At 50.3% G+C, this 23,039-nt stretch overlaps 12 protein-coding genes across 12 annotated transcripts; 7 read left to right on the top strand and 5 right to left on the bottom strand.

Moving 5' to 3' along the window:
• Positions 1-413: 413 nt before the first annotated feature.
• Positions 414-2,005, top strand: CI109_104758 (uncharacterized protein; the record flags this gene model as incomplete). Its single annotated transcript, XM_032008116.1, has 5 exons — positions 414-577; positions 686-798; positions 869-967; positions 1,040-1,108; positions 1,167-2,005. The coding sequence occupies 5 exons, from the start codon at positions 414-416 to the stop codon at positions 2,003-2,005; spliced, it is 1,284 nt and encodes a 427-aa protein (XP_031857602.1).
• A 455-nt stretch (positions 2,006-2,460) lies between these two features.
• Positions 2,461-3,641, top strand: CI109_104757 (uncharacterized protein; the record flags this gene model as incomplete). Its single annotated transcript, XM_032008115.1, has 3 exons — positions 2,461-2,560; positions 2,638-2,818; positions 2,894-3,641. The coding sequence occupies 3 exons, from the start codon at positions 2,461-2,463 to the stop codon at positions 3,639-3,641; spliced, it is 1,029 nt and encodes a 342-aa protein (XP_031857601.1).
• Positions 3,642-3,865: 224 nt separating this feature from the next.
• CI109_104756 (uncharacterized protein) lies at positions 3,866-5,766 on the bottom strand (the record flags this gene model as incomplete). Its single annotated transcript, XM_032008114.2, has 3 exons — positions 3,866-4,009; positions 4,103-5,336; positions 5,597-5,766. The coding sequence occupies 3 exons, from the start codon at positions 5,764-5,766 to the stop codon at positions 3,866-3,868; spliced, it is 1,548 nt and encodes a 515-aa protein (XP_031857600.2).
• A 372-nt stretch (positions 5,767-6,138) lies between these two features.
• On the bottom strand, positions 6,139-7,977 carry CI109_104755 (uncharacterized protein; the record flags this gene model as incomplete). The annotated part of the gene is made up of 11 exons (XM_065967545.1): positions 6,139-6,170; positions 6,229-6,318; positions 6,570-6,620; positions 6,688-6,714; positions 6,784-6,897; positions 6,956-7,025; positions 7,086-7,163; positions 7,226-7,279; positions 7,347-7,376; positions 7,584-7,624; positions 7,953-7,977. The coding sequence occupies 11 exons, from the start codon at positions 7,975-7,977 to the stop codon at positions 6,139-6,141; spliced, it is 612 nt and encodes a 203-aa protein (XP_065823617.1).
• A 380-nt stretch (positions 7,978-8,357) lies between these two features.
• CI109_104754 (uncharacterized protein) lies at positions 8,358-9,831 on the top strand (the record flags this gene model as incomplete). The annotated part of the gene is made up of 7 exons (XM_032008112.1): positions 8,358-8,510; positions 8,581-8,799; positions 8,870-8,965; positions 9,032-9,195; positions 9,258-9,274; positions 9,333-9,446; positions 9,509-9,831. The coding sequence occupies 7 exons, from the start codon at positions 8,358-8,360 to the stop codon at positions 9,829-9,831; spliced, it is 1,086 nt and encodes a 361-aa protein (XP_031857598.1).
• A 583-nt stretch (positions 9,832-10,414) lies between these two features.
• CI109_104753 (60S ribosomal protein eL24) lies at positions 10,415-11,340 on the top strand (the record flags this gene model as incomplete). Its single annotated transcript, XM_032008111.1, has 4 exons — positions 10,415-10,495; positions 10,601-10,689; positions 10,855-10,921; positions 11,128-11,340. The coding sequence occupies 4 exons, from the start codon at positions 10,415-10,417 to the stop codon at positions 11,338-11,340; spliced, it is 450 nt and encodes a 149-aa protein (XP_031857597.1).
• Positions 11,341-11,799: 459 nt separating this feature from the next.
• CI109_104752 (uncharacterized protein) lies at positions 11,800-13,304 on the bottom strand (the record flags this gene model as incomplete). The annotated part of the gene is made up of 5 exons (XM_032008110.1): positions 11,800-11,984; positions 12,057-12,463; positions 12,535-12,808; positions 12,878-12,893; positions 12,960-13,304. The coding sequence occupies 5 exons, from the start codon at positions 13,302-13,304 to the stop codon at positions 11,800-11,802; spliced, it is 1,227 nt and encodes a 408-aa protein (XP_031857596.1).
• Positions 13,305-13,637: 333 nt separating this feature from the next.
• CI109_104751 (uncharacterized protein) lies at positions 13,638-15,653 on the top strand (the record flags this gene model as incomplete). The annotated part of the gene is made up of 8 exons (XM_032008109.1): positions 13,638-13,768; positions 13,847-14,006; positions 14,084-14,407; positions 14,470-14,586; positions 14,643-14,909; positions 14,972-15,075; positions 15,140-15,346; positions 15,413-15,653. 8 exons carry the CDS (start codon positions 13,638-13,640, stop codon positions 15,651-15,653), a joined length of 1,551 nt encoding a protein of 516 aa, XP_031857595.1.
• A 51-nt stretch (positions 15,654-15,704) lies between these two features.
• Positions 15,705-17,021, bottom strand: CI109_104750 (uncharacterized protein; the record flags this gene model as incomplete). Its single annotated transcript, XM_032008108.1, has 7 exons — positions 15,705-15,723; positions 15,787-15,831; positions 15,902-16,006; positions 16,173-16,307; positions 16,433-16,497; positions 16,574-16,701; positions 16,859-17,021. The coding sequence occupies 7 exons, from the start codon at positions 17,019-17,021 to the stop codon at positions 15,705-15,707; spliced, it is 660 nt and encodes a 219-aa protein (XP_031857594.1).
• A 405-nt stretch (positions 17,022-17,426) lies between these two features.
• Positions 17,427-18,632, top strand: CI109_104749 (uncharacterized protein; the record flags this gene model as incomplete). Its single annotated transcript, XM_032008107.1, has 4 exons — positions 17,427-17,660; positions 17,928-18,062; positions 18,161-18,318; positions 18,422-18,632. 4 exons carry the CDS (start codon positions 17,427-17,429, stop codon positions 18,630-18,632), a joined length of 738 nt encoding a protein of 245 aa, XP_031857593.1.
• A 109-nt stretch (positions 18,633-18,741) lies between these two features.
• Positions 18,742-20,486, bottom strand: CI109_104748 (methionine aminopeptidase, type II; the record flags this gene model as incomplete). Its single annotated transcript, XM_032008106.1, has 8 exons — positions 18,742-18,804; positions 18,863-18,946; positions 19,006-19,114; positions 19,172-19,667; positions 19,725-20,023; positions 20,084-20,198; positions 20,263-20,292; positions 20,342-20,486. 8 exons carry the CDS (start codon positions 20,484-20,486, stop codon positions 18,742-18,744), a joined length of 1,341 nt encoding a protein of 446 aa, XP_031857592.1.
• A 638-nt stretch (positions 20,487-21,124) lies between these two features.
• Positions 21,125-23,036, top strand: CI109_104747 (uncharacterized protein; the record flags this gene model as incomplete). The annotated part of the gene is made up of 7 exons (XM_032008105.1): positions 21,125-21,212; positions 21,289-21,362; positions 21,421-21,552; positions 21,612-21,715; positions 21,770-22,634; positions 22,698-22,762; positions 22,829-23,036. The coding sequence occupies 7 exons, from the start codon at positions 21,125-21,127 to the stop codon at positions 23,034-23,036; spliced, it is 1,536 nt and encodes a 511-aa protein (XP_031857591.1).
• Between the last annotated feature and the right edge of the window lie 3 nt (positions 23,037-23,039).

Genomic DNA, 23,039 nt, shown 5'->3' with positions numbered 1-23,039 from the left:
TTTGGAAGCGGACTTTGGTGTAGCAGCTTTGTGATGGTAGTAGGTCTGGCTACAATTGAGGTCGTTGGTGAATGAAGATAATCTCGATGATCAGAATAGATGTCAATGTTGTAGGTCCCAGTCATATCAGCTGTCGAGACAATTGCCGGTCAACTGGTTTAGCCGAGAAAAGAAGGTCGCACGCCTAACTTGTTTCACCTCGATTCCAAGTTATTTGTGTATCCTTGATGAAAGGTAGGTGGCCAATTCAGAGCGCATTGTCTTCGTTCTTGCATCGCTCATACTCGGTTCTTCACCACAGCACTGCAACGACAACGACCGAGCTACATCACATCGAGATTCGATCTGTCGCTGACTGGCTGGTTCACCATCTGCTTTGCATTGACGATCATCTCCAAGTCCTAAACTCTTCCATGGCTACGCCTTCCTCTTCCACGGCGGCAGCTCGCAACAAGCTCGTCGTACGTCGATTACCGCCAACGTTACCCGAAGAGATATTCTGGAAATCTGTATCTGCTTGGATAGACGACAAGACATGCTTGTGGAAGCGATATGTGAGAGGAAAAGCTAGCGATGGGTATGTCGTGTTCGCGATTCCGCGTCTCCTTTCTGTTGTCCAAAGTCAGACAAAGCTGGGAACCTTGCACCGAATGTCCACGGCTGAAAATCATCCATTTCCTTATAGGAGCTATGATTCGCACTCTGTTCATTCGAGAGCATACGTGCTTATGGCCAGTCCCGAAGCGCTTGTCAATTTCCACAGAGGATTTGATGGCCATGTCTTCAAGTCGAAAACAGGTAATTTGTCTTCCTTTCAGCTCCTGACTTGCTCTTTCAGAAAACGACAACGAAGCTGATAGAAATTCAGGGGCCGAGTTCCAGGCTGTGGTCGAGTATGCGCCAGTGCAGAAGACACCGTACAAGACAAAAGTCAAAGCGGACTCTCGACAAGCTACAATAGACGAAGGTTCGTCTTCAACATGATTGCATGGGTAGGAACCTGAATGTAAGGCGTCGCTAATCATCACCTTGTATCTAGACCCGGACTACTTGTCTTTCATCGAAAGTCTGAATGCTCCAGCAACCAAGCCTGTGCTCGAAGTCTCCAGTGCGTACTTCGATATTCATTCGATGTAACACAAGGCTGAAATACTTGCATTTTACAGCTCCGCAACCACAACCCACTACCACACCTCTCATCGAGTACCTTCGAGCGCACGCCAAGTCCGGCGGTAAAGGCAAAGGCAAGGGAGCTTCCAAATCCGCGCAATCATCTTCCTCGGCGACAGAATCAGCTCGTCGAGCCGCTGCTCTCGCTTCTGTACAAGCTGCTGCTACGAAGCGTGCCACACAGGCCAACACGGGACCAATCATGGTTGCCGGAAAGGGCAGAGAGGTGGTGATTGCCAATGCGTCCAGTCCATCCGTCCCGGAGCCTAGTCAGGCAGGAGGAGGAGCGGAGAAGAGTAAGAGGGGTGGACGAGGGAAGAAGAAGGGTGGAAAAGACAAGGAAAAAGAGAAAGAAAAGGGGAAAGATGAACCTTCAGTCGCTGGTCCGAGTGGTCGTCAACCCCCACAAGCAAAGAAACCTCCTCCATCATCAGCCCCTCAGCCTCAGGCCAACGCAGCCGGTCAGGGCGGTCACAAGGCTGCTGATTCAGCGGGTGGTCAAGCACCAAGAGCTCAGAGTCCTGCTGGCGTCAAAGCCGATCGAGGCGGGTCAGGGAGGGGCGGTGGAAGAGGTGGCGGTAGAGGACGTGGAGGTGGAGGAGGCGGAGGAAAAGGACGTGGTGATGGTGAAGACGGAGGTGGAGGAGGAAAAGATAGAACAGGTCGTGGTCAGGTCATGGAGATCTTGGCTAGAAACACAGGCGGAGAAAGTGCGCGAGGAGGAAGCGGACGGGGTGGACGAGGAGGTCGAGGGGGAGGTCGAGGGGGTGGTGCAATCGGTGGTGGAACTGGAATTTCAGATGCTGGAGCTGCCACTGCTCGCATAGATGTGTAGCATAATTATCATAAGCATGTCATGTCTTTCATGTCATCATGTAGTACCGCGTGCTTCAGCGGTAACGGCACATTTGCTCGTATAAAAGCACCTGTTCGACAGCCGAGATCTATGAATAGAGAGCATGTGCCATGCATTCCAGCAGGTTGGAATGCAGACTGACTCGCATCGCAAGCAAGGCAAGGTTTCCTTAACTTTACAGGAAGAACCGGTTTCCGGCCCGTATTAAGCCGGATCTACCGACGGCCCGGTTATAACGCGTTTTCATGAGACCCGAATGCCTTTCCATGAATGAGGATTGTTTATAGCTGAGTATAAGTGGGACCCGGATGGATATTATACCGTTGTAACGAGAAAAAGAGTACCCACCCATTAAAAACACCATAGCATATCTTATCCACTCTCTCATATCAACTTATTCATCTCATAACTAATAACATCGTAACATCGTCAAAATGTCTGCCAACGGTCACGCCAACGGTTCTCACACCAGAGTCTTGAAGCCCGGAGTCTGGGCACCCATCCCCACCTTCTTCGACGCCAACGAGGAACTCGGTGAGTATATTTCCAACATCTCTCAAGCGAGTCAAACAAGTGGATCTTCTCATCGCTGACAACTCTCGTTGATATAGACCTCGAGACATTCCGAAAGCATGTTGTGACTCTTGCCAAGGTCGGCATGCAGCCGGTCATCTGTGGTTCCATGGGAGAGGCTTTCCACCTCACCGATGACGAGCGATTCACCCTTTTCAAGGAGACCAGAAAGGCCCTTGACGAAGCTGGTTTGTATGACACCGTTGTCGTTGCCGGAACGTGAGTCGGCTTCTACCCAGCTTCAGTAATGCCTACACGGTCCCTGACGTGTTCTCTTCTTTTTACCCTTCGCAGCGGTGGCAACTCTACTCGACAGACCATCAAGCTCTGCAAGCTCGCCGCCGAGGCAGGTGCCGACGTCGTCATTGTCATTCCCCCTGGTTACTTTGCTGGTGCGATGACCAAGCCCGCTTGCAAGACCTTCTTCCTCGATGTTCAAGCTGCCTCCCCTCTCCCTGTGATGATCTACAACTTCCCCGGTGCTGCTGGTGGTATCGACCTTGACTCCGATATCATCGAGGCCATCGCAAAGGAGGGACCCAACATCTGTGGTGTTAAACTCACCTGTGGTGCCGTTGGTAAACTCACTCGAATCACCGCTCAGACCGCTACCTCTTCTTTCGCCGACTTCCCCCGAAAGTCATCCACCGCTCCCCAGTTCGTCACTCTCGGTGGATTCGCCGACTTCCTCGCCCCCGCCGTTCTCGGTGGAAGAGGTCACGGTGCCATCATGGGTTTGGGTAACATCTACCCCAAGTCCCTCGCCAAACTCTTCGAGATCTCTTACAAACTCGCTACCGACTCCGCACCTTCCCCCGCCGACCTCAAGAAGGCTCTCGCCTTGCAAGATCTCGTCTCAGGTGCCGATCAATCATTCTTCAGAGCAGGTATCGCCGGTACCAAGTGGTATCTTCAGAAGTACAACGGTTACCCTTGCGAGAGGATGAGGAGACCCCTTCTTGACTTCACAGCGGAGCAAGGCGCCCTCTTGGAGAAGGAAGAGGCCGTCACAAAGTTGATGGACTTTGAGAAGAGCTTGTAGATGCACAAGAATGGAAATCAGGGTTAAAGCAGGTCAGCAGTTTAGCAGTTTCATTCCCGTATTTCGTGAGCTTGGGTCCATATGGAATATGCATGTAAAGGTATCAACGTGAGGGATCTATGTGCGGTTGTGTAACCGGAACTTCGAGCTATACAGACTGACCCATTACCAACACAGCACTGAATTGCACTGACGTAAATACTCACTCACAAAACACTTCAACCTTACACGTCCTTATAGCACACGTATAACGACTCGGTGGGACTGCGATAATTTGGTTCTTTCTTCTCAAACGCCATTTGCGACAGGGGTATAAATGCCGATGTGTCTTCTTGCAAGGGGAGGGCATAAGGAACGTCTGGGATTCTCTACTCGACATACGTCAGACCAGATTAGCCAAGGAAAAAAAAAACAATCTTTACGAAATACGACTGGTTGCTCAACCCGATAAGACAACTTACTGATTTTGTCTCAGCCTCGCCAGGGGATACCTGCTTGTTGTCTTTCATCGATCGATCAGAAATCGAGTGCGAGATAGTCGCCTCGCCTGTACTGTTCCCCGTCCCCGTCCCGGTGCTAGTGCCAGTGCCAGTACGAGCAGGATACGACTCCGCCACTACTGCCGACCTACTACTACTTGCCGGGAGGGAATTTGTCGTTGTCGCTACTCCGATCTGAGATTCGCCGTCGCTTAGCACGGGTGTAGGAGGGACAAGGGGCGAGGGCGAGACGGGAGGGGGAGGGGGAGGGGGCGAGGGCATCCAGAGTTGAGTTTGGGGAGAGAGGAGGTTCTTCGGCAAAGTGAGTGGTTGGGGAGTGCTCTGACCGACAGGCTGGAAGGCGTTGGCGTAGGGCTGATCAGATATTGATACCGTCATGGCCGGTGTTCTCGCATCGAGATAGACAGGAGTAGGGTGTATGGACGATTGGTCCATCACAGGAGGGGTGACTTGTGGTTGTGTCACATCACTAATCTTATTCTGCACCACTTTCTCCAATAATAACGATTCCTTTCTTCCTCCTCCTCCTTCTGCTCCCACTCTCGTCGTAATCGTGTTCGTGTTCGTGCCACTTGACAAAGAGTATCTCTTCCTATACGTATTCACACCCAAACTCGGGACAGAAGTCCTTTTCTGCTCTACTACAAATTCCATGTCAGGAATCCGCATCGAAGAATTTCTTCTCCATCTTCTCCCCTTCTCTCTACCTCTACTTTCGTCTTTTCCGTCTTTTCCGTCTTTTCCGTCGTGGTCGTCGTCGTAAAGAAGTAGGGTACGTTGTAATTTACGACGTAGGAGTAATCGACGGACTGACCAGGATCCGATCGCAGTCATTATTATCGCGAATATGATCACGAAGATGATCAAGCTGGTCTTGTCGTATCCCCCAGCGTCGCCCATGCCAGTGTTCATATCGCTTGAAGCGATGGAGGCGGTGGAAGAGGTAATACCAGTGGACGAGAAGATCATGCCAGTGTCTCTGGTGGACGTCGAGGGGAGCGAAACGGTGGTTATGGAACCAGATTTGAGGGTACTTGTGAGAGGTAGGCCGGTGGTGAGTGTCGCCAAGACGATGTTCCCCTGCGCAGAAGGAGTGACGGTGACATTCTCTGAGCCAGAGCCGCCCTCGATGACAAAGATCATGATGCTTGCTTTCTGCTTGACGTCGCTATCCTTTTCGAGCAAACTCGGGTCGCTGCACACAGTCCAGCTATCAAATGCCGAGGGCGAGGGTTTAGTCCACAATTATGTTGGGTGTAAGATCTGCTTATTGACATTTTACCTTTGCGCTCCTATCACTGTGTGCAGATTTATTTACTTTACACATTCAATCTCAAGGTATCCCTCACAATGCATCCCAAACAAGCCTTGAAACGCAAACAACGTCTTTGAAACATGACTGATTGATGTCAAGCCTTTTCACCGTTCTGTCGAGAGGGTCAGTCGCCAACTGACGGGCGATTCGAAAGTGCCACAACCTGTGACTGGGCGGTCCTCCTTGCTCTGATCTTGACCACACACAGCTTACTTTCGTCTGGACAAATGTACGTTGAATGATAGGTATCTACAGTGCTGACTGTGGACTTGGAGACAACCACAGCATACACGGTTATTGAGTCACCCATGATGATACATCAAAGTTGTCACCGCCAACCGATAATAGACAACGGAGGCAACAAGTACCACAAATGAAGACGAAGAACGCAGGAACATTACACAGACTGACTGACGGAATGGATACTGAGAGCGCACGGGTTCGATGACTCTTTTAATGTGAAATGGAAACGCTTGACGATGGAAAAGATATAAAAGAAAGTTTTAGATTCTCGATTCATATTTTTTTAACACAGACTAGGTTGAAAAAGAAAATGGAAAGTTGGTTTTAAGAGGTTCTGGAAGAAAGGTATTGGGAAATCGGAACGGTACAAGCCTGTAAGCGGAAGACTGGTCAGCGTTGACTCTGTGATACGATCGACTGGGTGTTACTTACGAAACGCTTAGTACTGGGCACCGCCGTAACCGCCTTGGCCTATAAAGACAAGAGAATCAGCAGACGTTCCTCCATGCGGAGCCGAATCATTGACCACCGTGACCACCAGGGGCGGCTTGAGTACCGAAACCACCGCCTTGAGTCCCGAAGACAGGACCCTGATCACCAAAGGCGAGACCATTGTAACCTGAAAAGACAGTCCACATATGTAACCCAGAGAGGAGACAACGACGACGACACGATCAAGGATCGTAATTCGCGTACCAGTTCATATGGTTCGGATCAAGGAAGTCGGAGGGAATGACGAAACGGGACGACGATCGAGACGGAGGACACGCGCAGAACGATAAGATAGCAAGGGAGCGGGAACACAAAAGATCAAACAGTCAAACAACCGACCCATTGCGCACGGATTGATGCGATAGGGAAGTTACTTACCACCTTGCTCGCCACCCTGGGCACCACCGTAGCTGGCTTGCTGACCGCCGTCTGAAAGGTAGGTATTATGTTAGCACATTCCGTTCTGAGAGCGGTTGAAGGCAGAAAGAGAGCCTACAGCCACCCTGGCCACCACCGTAGCCACCTTGACCACCACCGTAACCGCCCTGGCCACCACCGTAACCACCCTGGCCACCGCCGTAACCACCCTGACCACCGCCGTAGCCGCCCTGGCCACCGCCGTAACCACCCTGGCCACCACCGTAACCGCCTTGGCCACCGTAGCCACCCTGGCCACCGCCGTAACCACCACCCTGGCCACCACCGTCTATTCGAGGTATGCCCATCAGTACACGAATTGGTCGGAACTGAGGTAGTTCACTCACAGCCGGAGTTGTAGCCACCACCGTAGCCACCACCACCGCCACCGGAGGTCTTAGAGTTGGCCAAGTTGACCTACAAAAGGTGATTTGGATATCAGGCAAATATCCATTTTCATTTTAACGATAGACTTACTCGGACTCGTCGACCGTCGAGCTCTTGCTCGTTCATGCCAGAGATGGCGGCCTCAGCCTCAGCGGGAGAGTTGTAGGTCTAATATCATAAGTCAGACAGAAGGCAGAGGGAGGATGAGACCAGAAGAAACTTGTACACACGACGAAACCGAAACCTCGCGATCGACCGGTCTCTCGGTCCTTCATGACGATACACTGCGAAAACAAACGTGCGTTTTAGATTCGGACCCTGACGGACGAGAACAAAGGAAAGTAAACACACGTCGACGACTTGACCGTAAGTAGAGAAGGCCTGTTGAGTTTATTGGATCGAAGCGAGAGCGAAAGCCAGACCAGACCAGACCAGAGCAGTAGCCATGATGACGCAAGCGAGAGCGAGAGACGAGCAGAGTTGATTGCACAAGACGAGACGAGACGGGAACCAAAGGAAGCACAGAGAATAAATCGATACGTAAGCAAAGAAGCACGAGACGACAGACGAGACAAGAAACGAGCGAACCTGGAGCAAGATCTCATCGTTGGTGTTCCAAGAGAGGTTACCTATTAGGAGAGAAACGCGAAAAGACGCAAGAGTCAGGTAACCCGTGCTATACTACCAACCATAGTCCCCATCGTGGTGTGTTTTTGATCAAATGTAAGAAGTATGCATCGTTCGAGGACACGTATGTTTGCTTTGCCTTTTCTTTTTTGCTACGATAGAGGCCGAGACCACGACCATATATCATCCTCGAACGATGCTGGACAGACACCAACACAGGCATGTTGACCTTTGGTGGAGATGATAATCGCTGACGATTGTGACGTGTATGTTCGTCCACCGATGATGGTGCAGCGCATGGAGGGGGGCAGGAGAAGTTGTGACACGCACCGACGTAAATTTTAGCAGCGGCCATTGTTGATGAATTTGTATGTGTTTTTGGTGAGAGTTGTTAAGAAAGATATGGATGAAGAAGAAAGGAGAAGGAGAAAGAGAAAAGAAAAGGAGAAGGGAAGGGGGGGGGGGGAAAAGCCAAGAGTGAGTACTTGCAGGGTATTGTGTCACTACTGACTACTGCTCCCAGTGGTGGAGAGCAAAGGAGTGCGCGTCCTGGCTTTGAAGCGACAGTAACAGGCAATTGGTTATTACCGGGGTTTTACACCCTCGATCGTATCACCATCCCTTATCCCCGCTTGTGGCACACAACGTCACATCACCATACCTATACGTCATCGTCAATCATCAATCGCGCCTTGTACCTTTTACTTGTCAACAACCAGACTTATTTCACGCACAATGTCCAACGCAGCAGCAGCAGGTCCATCCAATATATCACAGGCGACTTTGCTGGAGCTGAAAGCGATCACAGCAGAGCATGCAGATCGATTCGCCAAGGAAGGCAGAGCTCCTGTCAAGGGGAAAGCGCGACATAAACAGCTGCTAGAAAAGGTGCATTTCATACCGTCATCTCGCATGCACACGCTATTTGGTACTGATCTTTTGAGTACTGCGCACACAGAGCAAAGACCCATTTGATAGACCATCGCCTGGTCTGATCAAGAGACTCGCGGCCGAAGCTAGAAACGATGCGAAACGTCGTCATTTCGAAAATACCGATGGACCATCAGAAGAGCAACGAAGAGTGATACTGAAAGCTAAGGCGAGGAAATATGAGCAGTTTAAGAAGGGGGATTATTCAGGTCTGACAGAGAAGGAGATAGCAGAAGCCGTGATTGATGTGAGTGGGAGGTCGACCTTCTCCTAAAAGGCTGTGGGACAGAGTCTGATCTGATCGACCGCGAAAACAGTTCGATCGGAAGTTAGAGGAAGAGGAATACACGGATCACTCTTCGGACGAGGACGAATCTGCTAAACCAGCTAGAAAGAGATGGTCCGACGACGAGGTGAGAGCTGCACTGCCAATCTGACCCGAATAGGATGTGTTCTTATCGTTATGGTGCTGGTCTCAGGACGAGGATGACGACGATGACCTGGAGAAAGTCGAATATGTCGACGAGATGGGTCGAACGAGAGTCGGTACCCGTAAAGAGGCCAAAGAAGCAGAAGCCCTCAAGGCCAATGATGCTCCGTTAATACCGAGCGGAGAAGGTGACTCTGCGTACGCTGAAGTACTGTGAGTACGATCGTCAACACCTGAGGCGCTACCATACTGAGCAAGTGTTATGTGACGGGTAGGCAATCGAAGGTCATCCGTAAGTCAGAATTGAGCTAGATATAGCTGCACGACACTGACTTGTCGTTGATATGCAGATGGAGACCAGAACTTCTTCCCAGTCTATGAGCCAGATGCAGATGCGATCAAGGCAAAGTACCGACAGGCAGAGGAAGAGGCTCGAGCTCATCATTACGATGCATCGAAAGAAGGTGAGTAGACGATACCACAAAACCAATGGCTTGATTTCTAACAATGGCTTGATTACGATCAGTGCGAGTGAAAGGAGCAGGACAATACCAGTTCTCCCTCGACGAGGAAATGCGAGCCGAACAGATGGCTGCATTGGACGTACAACGAAACGAAACGGAAAAAGCACGCGCCGAAACTGCACAACGGAGGGGTATGAGCGCAGCACAAGAAGCAAAGAAGAGGAAGATGGATGAGAGAAAGGCGATGATCGAGGCGAAGAGGGTGAAACTCCTGGGAGGGGAGAAAGAGGTTGAAAGATTGAGAGCGGAGAAGAGGGCAAAAGAAGCAGATGACTTCTTGAAAGGTTTGGAGAGTGAATTGGATAAGGATGGATCAACTGCATAGCATGGGTCGTATCGTGAGATGGTCATTATGGGAAGAGGTCGATTAGATAGCATCATCGTTATCATTGTCTCAAATGTATGTTGTAATGTTCACCCTAGATTTCAGTACGATCATGCATGCATGCACACTAGAAGTAGAGTGGAAATGAACCCAAATCGTATGTATCGGTTTTAAGGAAGACGACGGTGCTAAACTCCGAAGCGGGATTATCCCGGGTAACTGGACCCATTGGCCTTTGTGGCATTTCTCGCATTCGCTGTTCTACTTACTGACCTACGCTGGCCGGTTCTGCCCTTCACCCTACGCACTGCTCGTTGGCTGCTTGCTGCTTGCTGCTCACTCACTCACTCACACACTCACTCCTGCTGCTTGGATGCTAGCAATTGAATTGACCACAAATCGACTTTTGTAGCTTGTTTCCCTTCTAGCACCAACTAACCCATCTTACATACAGCAACGTGAGTTTTGTTCATCACCACCTCGCCGTCATCGACAACCCAATCAACCAAAGCGACAAATCCATTGGCCTTGTCGCAAGACACGAAGGAAGGAAGAGCTGACCAAGGAATTATAATTATTCAGAATGCGTGTCGACAGGTGTGATTTCTCGGGGTTCAAGGTCTACCCCTCCAGGGGAAAGGTCTACGTCAGAGGTGACTCTAAGGTGGGTGTTGGGATAGCTATTTCACACAGCGAGAGCTAGAAGGAGGGAGGAGGAAGTCTCAAGGAGGGGGAGGAGGACCATGTGCTGATTGTGTTACTCCCGTAGACCTTCCGATTCCTCAACTCCAAGTCCGAGTCTCTTTTCCTTCAACGAAAGAACCCTCGAAAGATCGCTTGGACCCAGGTCTACCGACGGTGTGTTTGAGATCTTTAGGCAGGAGAAGAGTGGAATGTTTTGCTGATGTCAAGTTTCTTCTTTCCTCTCACCTTCTTTCGCTGCCGCTCGCCAACTCCGATCCAATCAACCTCGACTCTACTCTCGATGTACGCTGCGCTGGGATGATGGTTGGATGGATATAGGATGCACAAGAAGGGTATCACTGAGGAGGTCGCCAAGAAGAGGTCCAGGAAGAACGTCAAGGTCCAGGTGGGTGCACGTTCGGTCTAGGTCTACACTGGGAGATACATGAGGATGGAAACGGACGAAGCGAGGAGCGAAGGCGAAAGCGTGGAGCAATGACCCATGGAGTGTGGAGGACCATCGTCGGGCGCTGCGATGAAGGGGAAATGGCGGAAGGCATGAACAGACACCGAGACAAGGACTGGATCACTAACTACTGCATTCTCCTATAGCGAGGAATCGTCGGTGCCGACCTCGCCTCTATCCTCGCCAAGCGAACTGCCAAGCCCGAAGTCCGAGCTGCTGCCCGTCAAGCTGCCATCACCAAGGCCAAGACCGAGAAGCGAGACAAGGAGGCTAGCAAGGCTACCAACAAGGGCGGCGCTCAAGTCCCCAAGGTTTCCAAGCAGAGCATGAAGGGTGGTGCCGGTAAGGGCGGTCGTTAAACAAAAGAACAACTCGGTGTCATATTGCTAGGGTTCTTTTTTTTTACGATGATCGATGGATTTGATGAGAGATCATTCTGGGGTTCGAAGGGACGGTGGGATTGGACGGTCCTGCTTCGAGTGTAAGAGTGCAAACATTCTTCGAGGCTTTGATCATGGCGCTGGCACAGAATCGATTTTGAGGGAAAGCAAGATCAGAGGGTGATGGAGCAGGTTTGGGTGGACTTGAGTGGGTCGAGGGGGAGAGGCAGGCAGGACATTACGCTTGAGACAGCTGTCACTTGAGGTCTACGATCAGTGTGTCCTAGCCGGTGCAGTCCAGAACGTTGGCAGGCATTGAAAGTCAATCAGTCATCACTGCGCTTTTCGTAAGAGTTACGTTCGAATTTTAGCAGTGCGCATCAAACTCCAAGACGGGATACAATCGTTGCATTCATAAGTAGGCTACAGCAATACCTCTCACACACGCCGTCTCTTCGCATCCCCTCCCATACCGCTTTCGCCTTTAGCAAACGGTCTGCTCTTCTTCTCCTTGCTGGCTGTCTTCTTCCTCTTCTTTTCAATAGCCTTCTTGACGGCCGTCTTACCTCCTTTCTTCTCCAAAGTTTCGAATCGAGCTTTGAGAAGCAAGTCTCGTTTCTCACCTAAATCATTACGAAACACAGCGTCAGCATTGTATACACAACAGGCAGGATAGGATAAGCAAAACCACTTACCCTTCTTCATGTACCAAGCACCCTTTCCATGTTCTCTCTTCTCCCTCTCTTCCTTCTTCGCACTGGCCAAGACGTTCCTCTCCATTTCTTCCCTCTCTGTCCTGACCAACCTCGTCCTCAATTTACCCAACTGATCTTCCAACTTCTCCCTCTCCGCTGTCCTCGCGGGCTTTTCAGCCCAAGGACAAGTCCGTTCAACTTTCGCGGCTGCGCTGACCGCTTTGCGTAACTTGTACAACTCCTCCTTGAGGAGACTGGGTAAGAAGGCATACGATTGTGAATGTAGATGAGGATCAACTTGTCCTGCTGAGACAGAGGAGAATCGGGGATCTCGTCGTTCGGGTTTATGAACGTCAACGACCTGACGATTTCGAGAGACTTGTCGCTTCGTACTCATCGATGCTGGACTATTGATTACACCATCTAATCAGCTCCATCGTTACAGCCTGTAGACCGGTCTCAAGTGACTGATACTCACGCATGCTTGTTACCCCTCTTGAGCGATGATTGGCTCTCTGGCCCATCATCATCGCTCGAATCGCTATCTCCATGTCTCCGACCCGCTCGATCGTCCTCGTATAAGGGTACGTCTACAGCCTTCCCTTTCCCCTTTTGCAATTGGGCGAGCTTCGCCTTGATAGCTTGTAGTTTGTCTTCTTTGTTGGACGATGACGAAGCAGATGAAGTGGACTTTCGAGACCCGAGAGCCTTTTGTGCTTTGGCAAGAGTTGACAAGGGAAGAGAGGTCAGATCTGTTTCCCCGCACAAAAAGTCAGTACATATCCAGAAGGTCAGAAGCGTAGCTCAGACTTAGGACATACCGTTCTGTAGACGACGCTGCAGGTAGCACCATAGATTTATCAGCATATGATCCTGGTCTTGAATGGGCTGAACCACACTCACCAGCTCAGCAGCGTTGTCATCTTGCTCGTCTCCGTCCTCGCTCTCACTCTCGTCTTGATCACTGTCCTCCTCTTCATCCCAATCATCAGGCTCCCACCTCGCATTCCCCTCGACTTCCTCCTCCTCAGATCCACCGTCTTCCAACTCGTTGTCATCATCATCGCTCGCCCCACTCCCGCTTCCGCTTCCACTACCTGATGCGTAATCCTGAGCAAACTCGTCAACTTCGGAATCGCTATCGAGGAGACTGTCGTCGGGTGACGGTCCTCTGGTTCGCTTTGAGGAAGTTTGAGTTTGAGCTTGGGCTCGAGCTTTGCCCTTCAGGACTGAAGATGCCTTGACCATCGTTCAGCTACTTGTACGGATGTATGAATGTCTGGATGAATGATAGATGTCGTGAAGATATCTTGAAAATCTTGGTGGTCGTCGCCGGACCAGACTTTATGCGAAGCGCGAGCAATTTTGTAATCCACGTGGTTTGCATTTTGTATTCGAGTAAACAAAGCTTTTTCTAATGATGACTACAAATTCAATGTATTAACTCAGGGTCATCCCCGAGTGCCAGTGCGACTCTGGCTCATCTCAACATCACAACTTCGCGTCTTCCTCATTCATTACCATTCGTCCACAACATTGAATTTATCCATCTTCACAGCTTCCTTCGCCTGAACGTTCAAGATGAGCACACCTCAAGCTGGACCATCACATCCTCCGAATCCCTCCGGTGCTGCTGCTCCACCTTATCCACCTGCACCAGGTTCAGAATTGAAGAGACGTCCTGAGGGTGATCCCGAATCAACAAGGAGATTGTGAGTTGACTAGTTCCGCCCGCCGCCCCTTCAGAGTCGGGGAAGACACAAGGCTGACTTTGGCTCTGTCTGGTGTAGAAAACATCCCCGACCACCACTTCCCCCTCCTCATGTTCTCGCTTCGCTCGTTCCCGACTCTCCTGCTTTCACAGAGCTCATGAAGATTGAGCAGAAGCTCGACTGGACATTGTTACGAAAGAAAGCAGAGATCAACGATGCGCTTGGTCGACCAACACGAGTGAGTTCTAAGCTGATCAATTTCCTTTCTTTGCGATTATGATAAGAGGCTGAGCTGAGCAATGTTCCGATGTGCAGGTGAAGCGAACATTGCGTGTTTTCATCTCCAATACAGCCCATGATCAACCTTGGCAGAAGGAACAACCTGCAGCTGAGGCCGTTCCTACAACTTCGACAGAACCCACTGGCGAAGGGGAAACGCCTGTGTCGACTGCCGACGCTGCTGCTGCTGCTGCTCCCCCACCACCAGCCACGACGGAGGATGTGACCATGACGGAGAATGAGACCAAGCCGACTGTACCTGTTGCCGGTTCCAATGCCCAGCTTGGTGAGGGTGTGGACATCAACTCTGGGAAGGGAGTGGCTGGCTGGGTATTGAAAGTTGAAGGAAGGTTGTTGGACGTGAGTGTTACGCGCAAGAGATCTACAGCCAATCCCAAGCTGAGAACCTAACGCTACGCTAGTCCGGTAACACGAGATTGGACAAGACAAAACGCAAATTCTCGACATTCCTTCGTTCAGCCATCATCGAATTCGATAATCGTGAAGCTCCAACGTTCCCTGAGGGAAACATTGTAGAGGTGTGTCAAACCAGCTCTCTCTCGCATGATGCCCTGCTGACTAATTTGTAATCCAGTGGCACAACGCTTCAAATCAACGCGACCCACTTGATGGGTTTGAGATACTTCGACGAGGCGACCAGAATGTCAACTGTCGTATCATCCTCCATGTCGCTCATTATCCCGAACGATTCAAGGTCCTGCAACCGTTGGCGGATCTCATCTCGATTAAGGAGGGCACACGAGCGGAGGTGGTCTCGTCGGTTTGGAAGCTGGTCAAAGTCGCTGGAGCTCAAGATAAGGATGATGGGACTATTGTCAGACCCGTGGGAGGTTTAGAGAAGGTGATTCGAGGAACTTCCAGTTTCATTGGGTTATGTAGCTGACTGAGTGATTCTGAGATCAGATCTTCCCAGCTGGTCAAGATACAGTGCCTTTCCACCAGCTTCCGGAACTCGCTACCAGATATCTCGCACACCCCGATCCTGTTGTCATTCCTTATACCATTCAGTGAGCTTCTTTGGGACTCCTCTTTGGGAGACAGAAGACAAGCTGACGACGTTTACCATGGCAGAGTTGACAAAGACTATAACTTCCACCACAAATGTTTCGACATCCCTATCGAGATTGAAGATCCATTAAAGAGTAAGATGGCTTCGCTTGTGCAGAGTTTCGAGGGAAGTGAAGGGAAGGAGATTGTCAAGCTCGAGGACAAAGTTGGCGAGTTGGCTTATTTCGCGAGGGACTTGAAACAAAAGAGGGATTTCCTCGAATCGTTTGCGTGAGTCATCCCTCGCAATGTATCAATTCGGGATGGTCCAACTAAAACTTCGGTGGGAATATCCAGTGCGAACCCCCAAGCCTTTATTCATAATTGGCTCGCAGCTCAAGCTCGAGATCTCGACCAAATGCTGGGCTACCAAATCGGAACGACGGGTCTTAATGGCGGTAGTGTCAGAGAAGAAGATCTGAGAAGAAGCGATTTGTTCAATATGCCATGGGTGGACGAGGCGGTAGTGGTTCACGAATCGTCAAGAATGGAGCAGGAGCGAAGAGCAGGAGGGACAAGTGCGAGTCATATGAGATAATTAGAGATATCGTTTAATGTCAATTCATTGTGATGTATGGTATGCTATTAATTAGACCTTGTACCGTCTGCTAAGGAGAACGATGATCAGGTCAGCTTTGACTCTAAAGTGCAAGGAGAAGATGATGACTGACCTTCCTGATCGTGAGAAGAATGTCTTGAGGATCCAGACTTGTAATCTGCACAGTGCGTCGTGCACTCAGTCAGCTCATTGCATAAATGGGAGCTGAAAGACGAGGATGCACTCACAAGGACATGGCGATGATGATGACACATTCTAGGATTGTGAACCAGAATATTCGACTCTGCGTCGAGAGGACGGTGGAGAAGTTTCTGTGATGTCGAGTATGGAAGCTGTGCGAAGGGGATCATTTGTCGGTCAGCGCGATCTCCACACTCCCAGCTTTTAGCAACGCCAGGTCAAGAGGTTGGACCTCGAAGCAGATTTGAGCGAGGGCGTGCGACGCAATCAAGTTGGACGGAACAATGATGTAGGCAAGCGACTGAGACAGACACTCACTACTTCTGAGTCCTGGTAACACTACTCAACAACCCGCTGATCTTGTATGTGCTCTCTTCCAAAGCTGAAGTGTGCTCTTTCAGAGGCTGTTGTTGTGCGGAGAGGATACGTCGTGGTTCTGATTCGACCATGATGCTGTGGATGATAAAACTGAGTCAGCACTTGCGTAGAGAAAAGATGCAGAACTTGGGCTAGAGAGAAGGCTAGGAGACAAATCCCCCTGGGAGAGGTGAAAGGTACAGAGAAATCAAGACACTTACTCAAAGTCGAGCAGTTTATCAGAGTTGTACGCCTCATTCTCAAAGCAGAATGAATACTCTCCAATCTGCGTTGGCACAACGGGAGATGAACATCAGCTACCCCCTCGTAACCCAAGTATGAGTCTGTGCATTCAAGCCCACCTTGTTCGCTGTGAAGATGTAATCTCCCTGTTTCTCGGCGACTCCTTCCAACAAGACTCTATCGTCTGGATCCATCACGACGTAATCGATCTCGAAATTACCTCCAGATTGAACGGCAAAGTAGAATCCTACGGCAATCAAATCAACCACCCAAATCAGCTCTGTGACCCAGTCCACACCGAAGCAGTTGCATGTCCTCCTTCGTAATTCTGGCCGAACAGTGGAAAGAGAGAGAGAGAGAGAGAGAGAGAGATGCCAAAGGAGCGAAGAAGAACGTGAACGTACCGACTTTCTCCCCGACTCCATCTACGTCCGCATAATAGCATGATCTCTCATTCGCCGCCAACAACGATGTCAGAGCTGTCGCCTGAATCTGGACAGCAAGGAGTACGAGACCCAGTAGGACCGATACCAGTCGTGATGAGCTGAAGGAAGCGAAGGTGGTCATATCGAAGCTCGTCCTGGTGAGGAGATCGGACTAGTGTGCCAGTCAGTCCGTTCGTCAGTCGTTAAGGGGGTCGTTGTGTCGTGATCGGTCTTTTGATTGTGAAGCAAGTATGGTATGGACCTTTCTTTGTTCTTGTGTTGAAGTAGCACCTGCCATAGTTGGCTCCACGCGGATCACCACTTGCCGCGTCGAAGCCGTGAAGCGGTGGAATGGAAAGGTCAATCTGTTTGTGCAGCCCACATAAGTAACGTCCCTTCGCGTTCGGGGAGATGTTGTCGACGCAACCAAGGAAGGAAGCACAGTTGTGTGAGATTGATGGCTGTGGCTCATCGAATTCCTTGGTCGTATAACAGACAGCTCAACCACAGATACTATCAAATCCATCACGCCGCCACCGCTACCATCATGTCAACATCCACATCATGGGACAACGCCCGTCGACACGCTCGAGCACTCGAGACAGCTCTCGACGGTAAACTATCAACCTATTCCAAACTCGCAGCGACAATCGCGAGGGGAACTTCTTCCTCATCTTCGGGTGGCGGTGGAGGTGGACCTAGTGTTAGTCGAGATTTGGAGGAAGAAGGTGAGGGGGGATACAAGTTGGTAGAAGAGGAGATTGAGGAGCTGTTAGGGAAGGTGAGTGAGAGTAGGGTCGGTGGTAGGGCCTTTGTTGTGGTGTGCTCTGCGGAACGGTGGTGAGGCGAGATTGGCGAGGCGGTTATAAAGGCTTGACGAGCGAAAATATAGAAAGGACTTAGATGGAGGAAAGGTTGTCACAATAAGCAGGAAGTGTCTCTTTGCGGTAGACAAGCCTGGTGACCTAATCGACCAGCGAAGGCTTGGGGAAAGCGTGGTCAACAAGGCAGACGTGACTGAGCTGACATGTCAGTGAACACGTTACAGCTCGAACAAGCTATCGACGACCTTATGACACTCATCAACTCACCTAGTCAACCACCTTCCTCATCTATGCAACACGCCGCACAACGGCATCGCGACAACTTGGACGATTATCGAAGAGATTTCGTCAGAACAAGGGTAAGTCACTCGCAACACAATTCATCACCACAACAACCAACAGGGCTCTTAGGAAATGGGATTGAGACGCTGACGTGAGGCTGGAATTGGTCATGCAGAACAATGTCGAACAGTCCGTTAGGAGATCAAATTTGCTTGGATCGGTTAGGAAAGATATAAACGATTATAAATCTTCGTTACCTTCTCAAACGGATGCGTTACTTCAAGATAGAGGGAGAATAGATTCAAGTCACAGGATGATTGACGATACCCTCAAGTCAGTCTCTCCCCACTTTCCTTCCCATCCCTCTGCTTCTCATCTCCCCGTCCTTTGTTCCTCCCTGGCATCGAGCTGACCTAAGCTATGCGCATTCGTTCAGCCAAGCATATGCCACTCGTGAAGATTTCGCTCAACAACGTACATTACTCGCTTCCATCGATTCGAGAATGGGCGGAGTCCTCTCCCAGATGCCAGGTATCAACTCGCTCATATCAATGATCAGAACGAGAAGAAGACGCGATTCCATCATCATGGGTTGTGTAGTTGGGTTATGTGTGGTAGTGCTTCTTGGTTATATGTTTGGGTTCTAGGACGAAAGACTCTCTGAGGGTCTTCTCAATATGTCACATATGCTATGTTATACTATACAAAATGCTGCTCCGTTACTGTTCATGATACTGTTCCGCTCTCCGATCCTGCTCAATAATCATCACCTCGTGACACTACCTCCTTACATGTTGGTCTTAACAGGATGGTGTGTTCCTACGCGAAAAACGAATCAGCTCCCACACTCAATCTTCAAGCGATTCAATCTACTCACGAATTGTGCGGTCATAGCTCCTGGTTGAGGGTCGACCAAGGGAGGGTAGTCCATCACAAAGCCCTCCTTGACAAGGGTGTTCAACTGCAATAGTCCATGTCAGCTGAGCACTCCACGAGAAAACAAAGTCCTTCTCAGCTCACCGCCAACAAGTAGTTCTTCTCCCCAGCGTGATCCAGATATCGTCGACAGAAAGGCAATGTTCCAAAGTTACGTTTGACAGAGGCCAGTAGTGATTTGGCCGATTGGTGACTGAGAAACATAGTCAATACCGGCACAGATCCTTCAGTCAAGGCGACTTTGACTCACTGTCCCGTATATTTCTCTGGAGCACTTCCCGCCAAAGCATAGTGCGAGCAAGCACCCTCCTCGATAACCCTCCCTCGTCCCGTACTTCCGAAAGTCTCAATCGCGAAATATTCGCCCTCTTCCATTCTCTGCGTATCCTTGTCCGCACCGTGTTGCTTGACGATGGGCACAGACTTTCCGGGTTTATCTCCGATACCGCCATGGATGGTGTAGGGTGTGATAGAATGTCCGTTGAGATTACTGATTGATTTGACGGGATATGTCTTTCCATCGACTTCGACTTCATAACTCTCCATGACCTCTTGGACCGCTTCTCCGACATCGCACAATCGGACATCGATACCTGCTTCTCGGATACCAGCGTTTGTAGCGTCCTTGACAGCGTCTAGTAATCGGTCCCAAGTGGGTTCGAAGTTCATCGTAAAGGCAGAGTCGACTATCCGTCCGTTGACATGAACACCGAAATCGACCTTCATGACATCTTTCTTCTGAAGCACTACACGGGCAATTGTCAGATTCTCAACAACGACGAACTGCAAGGAAGCTAGCTCACCTTGCTTGTCTCCTGGGTTGGGTGTGTAGTGCGCCGCAATCTCATTGACACTCAATCCCGTTGGGAATCCTATACCGCTATCAAACCCATTCTCCTCCACCAAAGCCCTCGTTCCATCCTCAATCAAGTTGGCGATCTCCGTCATCGTCATCCCCGGCTTGATGGTCTTTCGAGCATACGCTCTGACTTGTCGGTGGACTTCGCCCGCCCGTCTAATATTTGAGTACATCGTAGAGGGATCTTCTTGTGCCAATCTCTCCTTTTCCCTCATCTCCGCAGACGATGTTCGGTAAGCATTGCTGTTGATGACAGTGTGAGCCAGATATACCGAAGCAAGAAGTGACGAAGAGAACACTCACTCGTCTGGATATTCAACTTCCTCTCCAACGGGATATACCCCATTCTTGAAGATCTTGCTCAAACCGACTCGAGGGGGTTCGGACTGAGTAGCAGGTGCTGACTTCTTCTTCTTTGCTAAGAGAAGCAGCGTAACGTCAGTCGTATGCCTCATTGAAGGTGACTATATATCATGACTGACACTTCTTCTTCTTCTTCTTTTTCTTGGCATCTGCTCAATGTCAGCTTGAGTCAGGCAACACGAAAGGCTTGAAGCTCACCTCCGTTACTCGGACCGTCCTCGCCATCCACCTCATCATCGTCATCATTATCCTCGTCGTCTACCTCGACATCCTCGACTTTCTTCTCCTTCTTGGGCTCAGAGATACTAAGCTCTTCGACACTTGGAACAGCGACCGGCGCCATCTCGACTATCTAAGCGTAGCCAAACAAATGAAAGGTACGTCAGCTACTGCTCATCATCTTCTCTATTATTGGTAAGGCAGGAAGGGAAACGAGGGTAGAGAATCTCAGAAGTCTAAAGTAAAGTATCTACTGTGGGATGACGAATCATCCCTGCAGAAGTCTAACATATCTTGGTGACAAGCATCATTGAATTGCGGAGAGGAGCGGGAAGTTGACACACCGACGAGTTGGCTCGTGCGGAACAGGGAAAGCACACAGAACGTAGTGGGAGCGGGACAACGTCTACTCACAATTTCGCTGTATCTGCTTGTTGCGTGTGGTAATGGAGTTTGCTCGAAGGCATAAGCCCGTAATCTAGAGAAGAAAGAGGAAAGATGAAACGAAATGGACTTGAATCAGGTTTCGTAGTTTTTTCGGCAAAACTCCCTCCACACTCATTCACTCACTCTGCAAGCCTAATTGCAATCTCTATGGGTGGTCCGAATCCCGTTGTGCCTTCGTCGTTGCCACCCACCCGGCCCACTCCGGTCGTCCGAGACAGGTGTGTTGTTACTCGATATCCTCATCCGACTATCTCTCGTCTATTCACATCAGTACCACTCATACTGTAAATACAGAAATCTACTCAACTCTTTAAAATGGGTGCTCTCCTATCGATACCCCTGCTCACAGGAGGGATCGGTGCTATAGGCAGCTCCCTCTTCTCAGGATGTATGATCTTTATGGGTGAGTTGGTCATTCAACTTATCACCTCAGCCAGCTTCACTCTCGACAACGCTTACCTTTTACTCCTATTGGACAGGTGGGACCGCCGCCTCTGCCTTTTGCAAGTCATGCAACTGCAACTCTTCAATCGCGACTCGAGTCGGCTTTGGCGTGAGTTCGTCTTCTGCTCGTCAATGATACCGAGATACTAATCGGCCTTTCAACACAGCTCATCTTCGCCCTGTCGTCAATGTTGGCTTACCTTTCGAGGACGGATATAGCCATAAGACAGCTTGAGAAGTTGAGTTGGGATTGGATCAAGATGGATTGCTCGGGAGGCAAATGTTACGGTCTTCTTGCTGTGCGTAACCTCTTACTATCCGCTAGCCATAGGTCTGACGACATATACCTGTTTCGCAGGTTCATCGATTCTGCTTCGCCCTCGCCCTGTTCCACTTGCTGCTCTCGGCGACACTAGTCGGTGTCAGGACCACCAAGACCAAGCGAGCTGCGATTCAGAACGGGTAAGCGACTCTACGATGCCCTTCGAGAACGTTACTGACGTGACACTCACATAGCTGGTGGGGACCTAAAGTTCTCCTTTACTTCCTCCTTTGTTTCCTCTCCTTCCTCATTCCCAACGAATTCTTCATGGCCTACGGGTCATACATCGCCCCCATTGGTGCATGTCTGTTCATCCTCATCGGTCTCGTCCTCTTGGTCGACTTCGCGCACACCTGGTCCGAGACATGTCTCGATAATTGGGAGAGAGGAGAATCGAACCTATGGCAATTCATCTTGGTTGGCTCGACTTTCGGAATGTTCGCTGCCTCGATCACACTCACGACTCTTCTTTACGTCTTCTTCGCTGGATCCGGTTGCGGGACCAACACGTTCTTCATAACGGCCAACCTTGTCCTTTCTGTCATCGTCACGGTGTTAGCGATCTCTGGTCCCGTTCAAGAAGCGAACCCAAAGTCCGGCTTGACGCAAGCATCGATGGTTGCGGCGTACTGCACTTACCTCACCGCTTCCGCTGTCGTCAATCATACCGATGAAGGACGATGTAATCCTATCCACGCTCGAGGCGGTACAAAGACGACGACGGTCATCATCGGAGCTTTGTTCACATTCCTTGCTATCGCTTATTCGACCAGTCGAGCTGCTACTCAGAGCAAGGCCCTTGTCGGAAAAGGCCATCGAGCAGGAGCGGGCGCAATTTCCCTTCCGTCCGACCAAGCTGATGAGGATGGAGAGGTCAGATTAGTCACCAATCAGCCCAAGGGGAGAAGGGATGAGATGCGATACCAGGCCATTCTCGCTGCGGTCAACGCTGGATCGTTACCGGCGTCGGTGTTGGACGAACCGGAGGATGATGACGATGAGATTGAGGCTGCTATCGGAGAGGAGAGGGATGATGAGAGGACAGGAACCAAATACAACGTGAGTGTCCTTGTACAGTCGGAGGTGAAGATACTGCAAACTTACCAGTGACTTCTTGATCAGTACTCGTGGTTCCACATCATTTTCGTTATGGCGTCGATGTACGTCGCTGGTTTACTCACCGACTGGTAAGTTCTGGGCTAGTCGAGATTATACTTAGCACAGTCAATGTTAACGCGTGGCTCACCTTGTAGGGCAATCATCTCGACCTCACCCGTCGCCCATCCAACGGATGGCACTGCCGTTCCCAGCTTCACGGACAGCGCCGATCCTGACGTGTATATTGGTCGATCGGAAGCTGCGATGTGGATGAGGGTCATCAGTAGTTGGCTCTGCTACATCCTGTACTCGTGGAGTTTGCTCGGACCAGTCGTTATGCCCGATCGTTTTGGGGACTTGTAGATA

The sequence above is a fragment of the Kwoniella shandongensis genome, chromosome 8, assembly GCF_008629635.2.
Source record: "Kwoniella shandongensis chromosome 8, complete sequence".
In the NCBI taxonomy this organism is placed as follows: Eukaryota; Fungi; Basidiomycota; class Tremellomycetes; order Tremellales; family Cryptococcaceae; genus Kwoniella; species Kwoniella shandongensis.
Note: the sequence above shows the minus strand (reverse complement) of the source record. Positions and strands in the feature narration are given on the sequence as shown.